Source organism: Salvelinus fontinalis, chromosome 32 (genome assembly GCF_029448725.1).
Source record: "Salvelinus fontinalis isolate EN_2023a chromosome 32, ASM2944872v1, whole genome shotgun sequence".
Taxonomy (NCBI): Eukaryota; Metazoa; Chordata; class Actinopteri; order Salmoniformes; family Salmonidae; genus Salvelinus; species Salvelinus fontinalis.
This window is the reverse complement of record NC_074696.1, coordinates 10,812,254-10,825,829: the sequence shown is the minus strand read 5'-3', so window position 1 is coordinate 10,825,829 and position 13,576 is coordinate 10,812,254. Positions and strand designations below refer to the sequence as shown.

Genomic DNA, 13,576 nt, shown 5'->3' with positions numbered 1-13,576 from the left:
CTCACTATTTTAATTTCTAGTGTAAAGTCTTGAGATTATACCACGAGTATATTATGTGGTTGACGCGTGTGTAAGTTGTTATCTGTGCGTCCATATTTTTTTTTGTGTGTGTGTGTGTGTGTGTGTGTGTGTGTGTGTGTGTGTGTGTGTGTGTGTGTGTGTGTGTGTGTGTGTGTGTGTGTGTGTGTGTGTGTGTGTGTGTGTGTGTGTGTATCTTTGGGAACCTCTGTTGAAATACTGTACATTCTCAACTTTTATTGATCCAGGTTTGTCTCACTGAGAACTATAAATCTCTTTCCATCCACACCTGACCTTTTTATATTCCATACAATTCCCTCCAAAACCATAAACAGACAAAAAGCCAGGACAGAAAACTAGAACATTAAATAGCCTTTCTGCTAAATTTGGGATATGTACAGTGGCAAGAAAAAGTATGTGAACCCTTTGGAAATACCTGAATTTCTGCATTAATTGATCATAAAATTTGATCTGGTCCCGTGTGGCTCAGTTGGTAGAGCATGGCGCTTGCAATGCCAGGGTTGTGGGTTCAATTCCCACAGGGGGACCAGGGTTCAATTCCCACGGGGGGACCAGGATAAATATGTATGAACTTTCCAATTTGTAAGTCGCTCTGGATAAGAGCGTCTGCTAAATGACTTAAATGTAAATGATCTGATCTTCATCTAGGTCACAACAATAGACACAGTCTGCTTAAACTATTAACACAGAAACAATTATACGTTTTCATGTCTTTATTGAACACACCGTGTAAACATTCACAGTGCAGGGTGGGAAAAGTATGTGAACCCTTGGATTTAATAACTGGTTGACCCTCCTTTGGCAGCAATAACCTCGACCAAACATTTTCTGTAGTTGCGTATCAGACCTGCACAACGGTCAGGAGGAATTTTGGACCATTCCTCTTTACAAAACTGTTTCAGTTCAGCAATATTCTTGGGATGTCTGGTGTGATCCGCTCTCTTGAGGTCATGCCACAGCATCTCAATCAGGTTGAGGTCAAGAGTCTGACTGAGCCACTCCAGAACGTGTATTTTCTTCTGTTGAAGCCATTCTGTTGTTGAGTTACTTCTGTGTTTTGGGTCGCTGTCATGTTGTGTCACCCAACTTCTGTTGAGCTTCGATTGGCGGACAGATAGCCTTACATTCTCCTGCAAAATGTATTGATAAACTTGGGAATTCATTTTCCCGTCAATGATTGCAAGCTGTCCAGGCCCTGAGGCAGCAAAGCAGTCCCAAACCATGATGCTCCCTCCACCATACTTTACAGTTGGGATGAGGTTTTGATGTTGGTGTGCTGCGCCTTTTTTTCTCCACACATAGTGTTGTGTGTTCCTTCCAAACAACTCAACTTTAGTTTCATCTGTCCACAGAATATTTTGCCAGTAGCGCTGTGGAACATCCAGGTGCACTTTTGCCAACTTCAGATGTGCAGCAATGTTTGTTTTTTTGGACAGCAGTGGCTTCTCCGTGGTGTCCTCCCATGAACACCATTCTTGTTTAGTGTTTTACGTATCATAGACTCGTCAACAGAGATGTTAGCATGTTCCAGAGATTTCTGGAAGTCTTTAGCTGACACTCTAGGATTCTTCTTAACCTCATTGAGCATTCTGCGCTGTGCTCTTGCAGTCGTCTTTGCAGGATAGCCTCTCCTAGGAAGACTAGCAACAGTGCTGAACTTTCTCCATTTATAGACCATTTGTCTGACCGTGGACTGATGAACGTCAAGGCTTTTATAGATACGTTATAACCCTATCCAGCTTTATGCAAGTCAACAATTCTTAATCTTAGGTCTTCTGAGATCTCTTTTGTTCGAGGCACATCAGGCAATGCTTCTAGTGAATAGAAAACAAAACATGTGTGAGTGTTTTTTATAGGGCAAGGCAGCTCTAACCAACATCTCCAATCTCGTCTCATTGGGCAAGGCAGCTCTAACCAACATCTCCAATCTCGTCTCACTGATTGGACTCCCGGTTAGCTGACCCTGACTCCAATTAGCTTTAGGAGAAGTCATTAGCCTTGGGGTTCACATACGTTTTCCAACCTACACTGTGAATGTTTAAATTATGTATTCAATATAGAAAATAAAAATTTGATTAATTTGTGTTATTAGTTGAAGCACACTATGTTTGTCTATTGTTGTGACTTAGATTAAAGATCAGATCAAATTTGATGACCAATTTATGCAGAAATCCAGGTAATTCCAAGGGGTTCACATACTTTTTCTTGTCACTGTAGATACTGTATATTGCATCATATAGTGTTTACAAACAAGTGTACATCAAATACAGAATAAATATACTCTCATGACGAGACAGTGACTTGTTGTTCTATTCTTGTAGAGGGGGACTACTTTTCTACGAGGAGTGCTCGTTTTCTTCTGCGCTGCGGCGGCCAAAGTCCATCCACCCGGTGTAGTCTCGGTTTTTTATCAGGTGGTTAGCACTGAGACCGCTGGCTCTGCTGTTCACTGTTGAGTTCCCACTGATGTAACCTAGAGGGAGCAGGGAGGGAGGGAGCTGGGAGGGCGGAGGAGGGGGATGGAGGAGGGCAATAAAGGGAGAGCTATAACACCGTTTTTTATCTTTTACTGGTGTGATGGTAATATAGGACGAGGTTGACACTGGAAAAATCTGACCCTGGTGGTTTGACTGGCGTGTGATGGTAATATCCATGGTGTTAGTGTCACTGTGGAGCTTTTATCACTCCCCTCACTACCTCACACACACACACACACACACACACACACACACACACACACACACACACACACACACACACACACACACACACACACTGTCAGTGTAGGAGGTGTAAATGTCAAGCATGTTACATCTAGTCCTCTCACATGCTCCCTTTGAGCCAAGGCACTTCACAGGTCTCAGAATGATCTCTCTCTCTCTCTGTGTGTGTGTGTGTGTGTGTGTGTGTGTGTGTGTGTGTGTGTGTGTGTGTGTGTGTGTGTGTGTGTGTGTGTGTGTGTGTGTGTGTGTGTGTGTGTGTGTGTGTGTGTGTGTGTGTGTGTGTGTGTGTGTGTGTGTGTGTGTGTGTGCGTGCGTGTGTGTCAGAGGCCAGTGTTCTAAGCCCAACCCTCCGTCTGGTTATAGAATTAATAACAGCTTTTACTAATGAGGTTCAGAGGCACAATTACACCGCTCCATCCCTCTCTCTCTCTCCATGTTTTTCAATGACCCGTGTTTATCTCTCCCTCTCTCTCTCCATGTCTTTCAATGACCCGTCTTTATCTCCCTCTCTCTCTCCATCTCTTTCAATGAACCGACTTTATCTCTCCCTCTCTCTCTCTCCATCTCTTTCAATGACCCGTCTTTATCTCTCCTTCTCTCTCTCCATCTCTTTTAATGACCCGTCTTTATCTCTCCATCTCTTTCAATGACCGTATTTATCTCTATCTCTCCATCTCTTCCAATGACCCGTCTTTATCTCTCCATCTCTTTCAATGACCCGTCTTTATCTCTCCCTCTTTATCTCTCCATCTCTTTCAATGACCCGTCTTTATCTCTCCCTCTCTCTCTCCATCTCTTTCAATGACCTGTCTTTCTCTCCCTCTCTCTCTCTCTCCATCTCTTTCAATGACCCGTCTTTATCTCTCCCTCTCTCTCCATCTCTTTCAATGACCCGTCTTTATCTCTCCATCTCTCTCTCCATCTTTTTCAATGACCTGTCTTTATCTCTCCGTCTCTCTCCATTTCTTTCAATGACCCCTCTTTATCTCTCCATCTCTTTCAATGACCAGTCTTTATCTCTCCCTCTTTATCTCTCCATCTCTTTCAATGACCAGTCTTTATCTCTCCATCTCTCTCCATCTTTTTCAATGACCCGTCTTTATCTCTCCAAACTTTTCAATGACCCGTCTTTATCTCTCCAAACTTTTCAATGAACCGTCTTTATCTCTCCATCTCTTTCAATGACCCGTCTATATCTCTCCCTCTCTCTCCATCTTTTTCAATGACCTGTCTTTATCTCTCCCGCTCTCTCTCCCTCTCTCCATCTCTTTCAATGACCCCTCTTTCTCTCCCTCTCTCTCTCTCTCCATCTCTTTCAATGACCCGTCTTTATCTCTCCATCTCTCTCTCCATCTCTTTCAATGACCCGTCTTTATCTCTCCCTCTCTCTCCATCTTTTTCAATGACTCGTCTTTATCTCTCCGTCTCTTTCCATCTCTTTCAATGACCGTATTTATCTCTCCCTCTTTTTCCATCTCTTTCAATGACCGTCTTTATCTCCCCCTCTCTCTCCATCTCTTTCAATGACCGTATTTATCTCTCTCTCTCTCTCCATCTCTTTCAATGACCCGTCTTTATCTCTCCATCTCTTTCCATCTCTTTCAATGACCCGTCTTTATCTCTCCATCTCTTTCCATCTCTTTCAATAACCCGTCTTTATCTCTCCATCTCTTTCCATCTCTTTCAATGACCCGTCTTTATCTCTCCCTCTCTCTCTCCATCTCTTTCAATGACCCGTCTTTATCTCTCCTACTCTCCATCTCTTTCAATGACCCGTCTTCATCTCTCCCTCTCTCTCTCCATCTCTTTCAATGACCCGTCTTTATCTCTCCATCTCTTTCCATGACCCGTCTTTATCTCTCCCTCTCTCTCTCTCCATCTCTTTTAATGACCATCTTCATCTCTCCCTCTCTCTCTCCATCTCTTTTCAATGACCCGTCTTCATCTCTCCATCTCTTTCATTGACCAGTCTTTATCTCTCCCTCTCTCTCTCTCTCCATCTCTTTTAATGACCATCTTTATCTCTCCGTCTCTTTCATTGATTCCTCTTTATCTCTCCATCTCTTTCAATGACCCGTCTTTATCTCTCCAAACTTTTCAATGACCCGTCTTTATCTCTCCATCTCTTTCAATGACCCGTCTTTATCTCTCCATCTCTTTCAATGACCCGTCTTTATCTCTCCAAACTTTTCAATGACCCGTCTTTATCTCTCCATCTCTTTCAATGACCCGTCTTTATCTCTCCATCTCTTTCAATGACCCATCTTTATCTCTCTCTCTCTCCATCTCTTTCAATGACCCGTCTTTATCTCTCCATCTCTCTCTCTCCATCTCTTTTCAATGACCCGTCTTCATCTCTCCATCTCTTTTCAATGACCCGTCTTCATCTCTCCATCTCTTTTCAATGACCCGTCTTTATCTCTCCCTCTCTCTCTCCATCTCTTTCAATGACCCGTCTTTATCTCTCTCTCTCTCTCCATCTCTTTCAATGACCCGTCTTTATCTCTCCATCTCTCTCTCTCCATCTCTTTTCAATGACCCGTCTTCATCTCTCCATCTCTTTCCATGACCCGTCTTTATCTCTCCCTCTCTCTCTCTCCATCTCTTTTAATGACCATCTTCATCTCTCCCTCTCTCTCTCCATCTCTTTTCAATGACCCGTCTTCATCTCTCCATCTCTTTCATTGACCAGTCTTTATCTCTCCCTCTCTCTCTCTCTCCATCTCTTTTAATGACCATCTTTATCTCTCCATCTCTTTCATTGACCCCTCTTTATCTCTCCATCTCTTTCAATGACCCGTCTTTATCTCTCCAAACTTTTCAATGACCCGTCTTAATCTCTCCATCTCTTTCAATGACCCGTCTTTATCTCTCCATCTCTTTCAATGACCCGTCTTTATCTCTCCAAACTTTTCAATGACCCGTCTTTATCTCTCCATCTCTTTCAATGACCCGTCTTTATCTCTCCATCTCTTTCAATGACCCATCTTTATCTCTCTCTCTCTCCATCTCTTTCAATGACCCGTCTTTATCTCTCCATCTCTCTCTCTCCATCTCTTTTCAATGACCCGTCTTCATCTCTCCATCTCTTTTCAATGACCCGTCTTCATCTCTCCATCTCTTTTCAATGACCCGTCTTTATCTCTCCCTCTCTCTCTCCATCTCTTTCAATGACCCGTCTTTATCTCTCTCTCTCTCTCCATCTCTTTCAATGACCCGTCTTTATCTCTCCATCTCTCTCTCTCCATCTCTTTTCAATGACCCGTCTTCATCTCTCCATCTCTTTCAATGACCCGTCTTTATCTCTCCCCTCTCTCTCCATCTTTTCCAATGACCCGTCTTAATCTCTCCCTCTCTTTCAATGACCCGTCTTTATCTCCCTCTCTCTCTCCATCTCTTTCAATGAGATGGAGAGAGAGAGGGAGAGTAAGTACGTAATAACAGACTATATGTAGAGCTAGTTATGATTTCATGGTAAAAAAGTGTAAACAGGAACTTTTGAAACATTAAAGTTGGAATCTCTGGCTTGTTGAGTTTGACACTTGAACTCAGCACATTGATATTTATCTCACATGGACTTAGAATCTTCGAGAGCTCGAGTGTAACGGCACCTCTTACAGAATACAGCTCTAATACTAACTTCAGTAAGGTAAAATAAAGTTATTGCCAGCTACTTTTTGTATTCCAATTCAAGAACATGCTATCTGAGAGCACCATAAGATAATCTCTAAACTGTTAACATTTTAATCTTGCTGTCGGCACAGTCTGTCTTCAGTAGCCCCATGCTACTGTCTGTCTTGTCTCTGTCTGTTCTCTGTCTTTTCTCTGTCTGTTCTCTATCTGTTCTCTGTCTGTTCTCTATCTGTTCTCTGTCTGTTCTCTATCTGTTCGCTGTCTGTTCTCTGTCTGTTCTCTGTCTCTTCTCTGTCTGTTCTCTGTCTGTTCTCTATCTGTTCTCTGTCTGTTCTCTGTCTGTTCTCTGTCTGTTCTCTGTCTGTTCTCTGTCTGTTCTCTATCTGTTCTCTGTCTGTTCTCTATCTGTTCTCTGTCTGTTCTCTGTCTTTTCTCTGTCTATTCTCTATCTGTTCTCTATCTGTTCTCTGTCTGTTCTCTATCTGTTCTCTGTCTGTTCTCTATCTGTTCGCTGTCTGTTCTCTGTCTGTTCTCTGTCTGTTCTCTGTCTTTTCTCTGTCTGTTCTCTATCTGTTCTCTGTCTGTTCTCTGTCTGTTCTCTGTCTGTTCTCTGTCTGTTCTCTGTCTGTTCTCTATCTGTTCTCTGTCTGTTCTCTATCTGTTCTCTGTCTGTTCTCTGTCTTTTCTCTGTCTATTCTCTATCTGTTCTCTATCTGTTCTCTGTCTGTTCTCTGTCTGTTCTCTGTCTGTTCTCTATCTGTTCTCTGTCTGTTCTCTATCTGTTCTCTGTCTGTTCTCTATCTGTTCTCTGTCTGTTCTCTATCTGTTCTCTATCTGTTCTGTGTCTGTTCTCTATCTGTTATCTGTCTGTTCTCTGTCTGTTCTCTGTCTGTTCTCTGTCCTCTATCTGTTCTCTGTCCTCTATCTGTTCTCTATCTGTTCTCTGTCTGTTCTCTGTCTGTTCTCTGTCTGTTCTCTATCTGTTCTCTGTCTGTTCTCTGTCTGTTCTCTGTCTGTTCTCTGTCTGTTCTCTGTCTGTTCTCTATCTGTTCTCTATCTGTTCTCTGTCTGTTCTCTATCTGTTCTCTATCTGTTCTCTGTCTGTTCTCTATCTGTTCTCTGTCTGTTCTCTGTCTGTTCTCTGTCTGTTCTCTGTCTGTTCTCTATCTGTTCTCTGTCTGTTCTCTATCTGTTCTCTGTCTGTTCTCTGTCTGTTCTCTGTCCTCTATCTGTTCTCTGTCTGTTCTCTATCTGTTCTCTATCTGTTCTCTATCTGTTCTCTGTCTGTTCTCTATCTTTTCTCTGTCCTCTATCTGTTCTCTATCTGTTCTCTGTCTGTTCTCTATCTGTTCTCTGTCTGTTCTCTATCTGTTCTCTGTCTTTTCTCTATATGTTCTCTATATGTTCTCTGTCTTTTCTCTGTCTGTTCTCTATCTTTTCTCTGTCTGTTCTCTGTCTGTTCTCTGTCTGTTCTCTGTCCTCTATCTGTTCTCTATCTGTTCTCTGTCTGTTCTCTGTCTGTTCTCTATCTGTTCTCTATCTTTTCTCTGTCCTCTATCTGTTCTCTATCTGTTCTCTGTCTGTTCTCTATCTGTTCTCTGTCTGTTCTCTATCTGTTCTCTATATGTTCTCTTTATGTTCTCTGTCTGTTCTCTGTCTGTTCTCTGTCTGTTCTCTATCTGTTCTGTGTCTGTTCTCTATCTGTTCTCTGTCTGTTCTCTGTCTGTTCTCTATATGTTCTCTGTCTTTTCTCTGTCTGTTCTCTATCTTTTCTCTGTCTGTTCTCTGTCTGTTCTCTATCTGTTCTGTGTCTGTTCTCTATCTGTTCTCTGTCTGTTCTCTGTCTGTTCTCTGTCCTCTATCTGTTCTCTGTCTGTTCTCTATCTTTTCTCTGTCTGTTCTCTGTCTGTTCTCTGTCTGTTCTCTATCTGTTCTCTATCTGTTCTCTGTCTGTTCTCTGTCTGTTCTCTCTGTATGTGTGTCTATAGAGATACTATCACTGACAAAGCAGATACATTTAAGAAGATAGCAGGAAAGACCAGAAAAGATATACACACTCACACATGTACAAACTACAGGTTTCTTTTCACAAACACCAGCCATCTGGATCAACAACTCACTCTCGCTGTCATAGCAACCAGAGAAATAGAGACAGGTTCTAACGGGACTTCAACTCACTCTCGCTGTCATAGCAACCAGAGAAATAGAGACAGGTTCTAAAGGGACTTCAACTCACTCTCGCTGTCCTAGCAACGAGAGAAATAGAGACAGGTTCTAAAGGGACTTCAACTCACTCTCGCTGTCATAGCAACCAGAGAAATAGAGACAGGTTCTAACGGGACCAACTCACTCTCGCTGTCATAGCAACCAGAGAAATAGAGACAGGTTCTAAAGGGACTTCAACTCACTCTCGCTGTCATAGCAACCAGAGAAATAGAGACAGATTCTAACGGGACCAACTCACTCTCGCTGTCATAGCAACCAGAGAAATAGAGACAGGTTCTAAAGGGACTTCAACTCACTCTTGCTGTCATAGCAACCAGAGAAATAGAGACAGGTTCTAAAGGGACTTCAACTCACTCTCGCTGTCATAGCAACCAGAGAAATAGAGACAGGTTCTAAAGGGACTTCAACTCACTCTCGCTGTCATAGCAACCAGAGAAATAGAGACAGGTTCTAAAGGGACTTCAACTCACTCTCGCTGTCATAGCAACCAGAGAAATAGAGACAGGTTCTAAAGGGACTTCAACTCACTCTCGCTGTCATAGCAACCAGAGAAATAGAGACAGGTTCTATCGGGATTTCGACTCACTCTCGCTGTCATAGCAACCAGAGAAATAGAGACAGGTTCTAAAGGGACTTCAACTCACTCTCGCTGTCATAGCAACCAGAGAAATAGAGACAGGTTCTAAAGGGACTTCAACTCACTCTTGCTGTCATAGCAACCAGAGAAATAGAGACAGGTTCTAAAGGGACTTCAACTCACTCTCGCTGTCATAGCAACCAGAGAAATAGAGACAGGTTCTAAAGGGACTTCAACTCACTCTCGCTGTCATAGCAACCAGAGAAATAGAGACAGGTTCTAAAGGGACTTCAACTCACTCTTGCTGTCATAGCAACCAGAGAAATAGAAACAGGTTCTAAAGGGATTTCGACTCACTCTCGCTGTCATAGCAACCAGAGAAATAGAGACAGGTTCTAAAGGGACTTCAACTCACTCTCGCTGTCATAGCAACCAGAGAAATAGAGACAGGTTCTAAAGGGACTTCAACTCACTCTCGCTGTCATAGCAACCAGAGAAATAGAGACAGGTTCTAAAGGGACTTCGGAAAATATTCACTTGAAGAGAACAATGTGAGCTCTTTCATCTCTCTCTACACACACACACGCTCACACTCACACACTCTCACTCACACTCACACTCTCGTCCTAGGTCTCTCTTTATGTAGTGTGGTGGTGTCTCTTTTGTCATGATGTGTGTTTTGTCCTATATTTTTATAGGACAAAATTGGATATTAATATTTATATTTTGAATCCCAGTCCCTGTCCCCGCAGGAGGCCTTTTGCATTTTGGTAGGTCGTCATTGTAGATAAGAATTTGTTCTTAACTGACATGCCTAGTTAAATAAAAGGTCAAATATTTTTAATTTAAAAAAAAATTAAACTCACCTTTCTGTGAGGAGATGAGTCTAGCCAACAGTTCACTGAGTTTGGCTCTGGAGTCTCCGCCTTCTCCCATATATGGGTTGGTATTGACCAAAGGAGAGGAGTGAGTATGTCTGAGGCATGGCTCGGAGAGGAAGCCGGCTTTAGTTTCGAGACGTCCTATGAAAGGAAATACAAACCACCTTGTTAGCATTTGTAAACTGTCTTGGGTTGTTTTGATGGAACTAAATGACATAAAGAAATAATGATAATATCATGAATTAAACCTTTTATTGCTATAGGGTCTTTCTAGGGCCCATGGATTGCCATTAAAAAAAAGCGTAAACATTCATATCATCAAGGTACCGGTTTCAACAAAAACGTATCCAGTGTTTTTTTTGTACCGGGAAAGATAAATCAAGCAGCTCAGGTATTTTAACGTACTTGATAAAAATGTATTCAACAGCCGGATGTGGCACCTCTCCCTGTTCTTACCTTCAGAGGGAGGGGGCAGGGCAGGGCTGCCCTCTTGGAGAGGGGGAGAGAAGTGGGGGCGTCCCGAACAGCTAGTGCACAGGACCACCAGCAGAACACACATACACAACCCTGCAGTCATCTAGGGGAGAGAGTGGAAGAGAGAGCGGGGAAGAGAAAGAGGGGAAGAGAGAGAGGGGAAGAGAAAGAGGGGAAGAGAGAGAGGGGAAGAGAAAGAGGGAGAGAGAGAGGGGAGAGGTGTAGTGGGAAGGAGAGGGGAAGAGAAAGAGGGAGAGAGAGGGGAAGAGAGAGGGGAGAGGTGTAGTGGGAAGGAGAGAGAGGGGAAGAGAAAGAGGGAGAGAGAGAGGGGAGAGGTGTAGTGGGAAGGAGAGAGAGGGGAAGAGAAAGAGGGGGAGAGAGAGGGGGAGAGAGAGGGGAAGAGAGAGGGGAGAGGTGTAGTGGGAAGGAGAGAGAGGGGAAGAGAAAGAGAGAGAGAGGGGAGAGGTGTAGTGGGAAGGAGAGAGAGGGGAAGAGAAAGAAGGAGAGAGAGAGGGGAAGAGAAAGAGGGAGAGAGAGAGGGGAGAGGTGTAGTGGGAAGGAGAGAGAGGGGAAGAGAAAGAGGGAGAGAGAGAGGGGAGAGGTGTAGTGGGAAGGAGAGAGAGGGGAAGAGAAAGAGAGAGAGAGGGGAGAGGTGTAGTGGGAAGGAGAGAGAGGGGAAGAGAAAGAAGGAGAGAGAGAGGGGAAGAGAAAGAGGGAGAGAGAGAGGGGAGAGGTGTAGTGGGAAGGAGAGAGAGGGGAAGAGAAAGAGGGAGAGAGAGAGGGGAAGAGAGAGGGGAGAGGTGTAGTGGGAAGGAGAGAGAGGGGAAGAGAAAGAGGGAGAGAGAGAGGGGAGAGGTGTAGTGGGAAGGAGAGAGAGGGGAAGAGAAAGAGGGGGAGAGAGAGGGGGAGAGAGAGGGGAAGAGAGAGGGGAGAGGTGTAGTGGGAAGGAGAGAGAGGGGAAGAGAAAGAGAGAGAGGGGAGAGGTGTAGTGGGAAGGAGAGAGAGGGGAAGAGAAAGAAGGAGAGAGAGAGGGGAAGAGAAAGAGGGAGAGAGAGAGGGGAGAGGTGTAGTGGGAAGGAGAGAGAGGGGAAGAGAAAGAGGGAGAGAGAGAGGGGAGAGGTGTAGTGGGAAGGAGAGAGAGGGGAAGAGAAAGAGAGAGAGAGGGGAGAGGTGTAGTGGGAAGGAGAGAGAGGGGAAGAGAAAGAAGGAGAGAGAGAGGGGAAGAGAAAGAGGGAGAGAGAGAGGGGAGAGGTGTAGTGGGAAGGAGAGAGAGGGGAAGAGAAAGAGGGAGAGAGAGAGGGGAAGAGAGAGGGGAGAGGTGTAGTGGGAAGGAGAGAGAGGGGAAGAGAAAGAGGGAGAGAGAGAGGGGAGAGGTGTAGTGGGAAGGAGAGAGAGGGGAAGAGAAAGAGGGGGAGAGAGAGGGGGAGAGAGAGGGGAAGAGAGAGGGGAGAGGTGTAGTGGGAAGGAGAGAGAGGGGAAGAGAAAGAGAGAGAGGGGAGAGGTGTAGTGGGAAGGAGAGAGAGGGGAAGAGAAAGAAGGAGAGAGAGAGGGGAAGAGAAAGAGGGAGAGAGAGAGGGGAGAGGTGTAGTGGGAAGGAGAGAGAGGGGAAGAGAGAGGGGAGAGGTGTAGTGGGAAGGAGAGGGGAGAATTGCAAGATAAAGGTGGAAATGGTTAAACTGCTTCTTTCTACTTTTTATTCTTTCTCTCTCCTTTCTCTCTCTCTCCTTTCTCTCTCATTTCTCTCCTCCCACATCCTACAGTAACATGATGATGTGGTTGGATGTTCCAACATTTAGAGAGCCACTCAAACCAAAACCACATTTCATCTGTCTGTTGGTTTCAGCGCTGCTCCATTAAAAACCAAGCTATGTTACAACTCCATTAAAAACCAGGCTACATTACCACGCAACTGATTTACTGAAAGTATATCCCACAGAGGCATTAGTGACGCAATGTGGTTATTGAATGTTCTGGAGGCACTTAGGGAGGGACACAAATCTCCCTCCCTTCCCCTTCACAGATTCTTTCACACATTCAGTAAAATTATTAATGATTTACCAAACTTATTTTCCAGATGAAGACTCAAAATAAAATATGCTACTCAAGAATAGAATAGACACTAAAGTTGATCTAAGGAAAATTAGAAACAAAGGTAAGTATGGCACGCTAACCCGTTGTGATTTCTGATAGCCGTCTGTGAAGAGGTCTATTGATACAATCAATAAAGCTACACTCCAGACGATCGTTCACACACTTCAACAGATCAATCGTTATAGACAGTCCAAGTTACATCAACTATCTACTTGATAAAACTCCACTTAACAAGAAAATATTGCATTTGGATTCATTTAAAAAAATATATATTCAAAGATTGTTCTCCAAAGTTCTTGTTCTCGTACCTGACTACTATTTACATACAATTAGGTAATTAATTTGTTCTTAATTACATTTACGAATAATAAAAAGCGAGAAAAACAATCAGAGAGAGAGAGAGACAGAGAGAGAGAGAGAGAGAGAGACAGGGAGAGAGACAGAGAGAGAGAGACAGAGAGAGAGTGAGAGACAGAGAGAGACAGAAAGAGAGAGAGAGAGAGCATAAGTAATTTTCTTACCTTCAGTAAAGAGATGGAGAGAGAAAGAGAGAGTGTGTTGGAGGAGTGTGTGTGAGAGAGGGATGAAGGAACTTCTCTTCTCTGAGAGACACCCCTTATATACACCCCCCTGCTCTCCACACTGTGTGTATGCGTGTGTGCGTTTTGTGTAAGCTTTTACCTCAATGATGACGCAGTTTGTGTGTGTGTGTGTGTGTGTGTGTGAGAGAGCTTGGTGATGCCCAGTAGAACCTCTAGGGGGTATTATTTATATGTTAGACAGGACCAGTAGAACCTCTAGGGGTATTATTTATATGTTAGAACAGACCAGTAGAACCTCTAGGGGTATTATTTATATGTTAGACCAGACCAGTAGAACCTCTAGGGGTATTATTTATATGTTAGACAGGACCAGTAGAACCTCTAGGGGTA

The 13,576-nt window shown here is 43.8% G+C and overlaps 1 protein-coding gene across 1 annotated transcript; it reads right to left on the bottom strand.

The window, feature by feature from the left end:
* Positions 1-240: 240 nt before the first annotated feature.
* LOC129830718 (cholecystokinin-like) lies at positions 241-13,298 on the bottom strand. Its single transcript, XM_055893359.1, has 4 exons — positions 13,166-13,298; positions 10,536-10,656; positions 10,065-10,220; positions 241-2,512 (listed from the first exon to the last, which is right to left on the bottom strand). Exons 2-4 carry the CDS (start codon positions 10,654-10,656, stop codon positions 2,376-2,378), a joined length of 414 nt encoding a protein of 137 aa, XP_055749334.1. The 5' UTR covers positions 13,166-13,298; the 3' UTR covers positions 241-2,375.
* Between the last annotated feature and the right edge of the window lie 278 nt (positions 13,299-13,576).

Coding starts and splice junctions, on each gene's coding strand:
- LOC129830718 (XM_055893359.1), bottom strand. CDS start 10,656: ATGACTGCAGGGTTGTGTATGTGTGTTCTGCTGGTGGTCCTGTGCACT. Junction 10,221..10,535: donor CCTGCCCCCTCCCTCTGAAG/GTAAGAACAGGG, acceptor TTCCTTTCATAG/GACGTCTCGAAACTAAAGCC. Junction 2,513..10,064: donor ACTCATCTCCTCACAGAAAG/GTGAGTTTAATT, acceptor TGCTCCCTCTAG/GTTACATCAGTGGGAACTCA.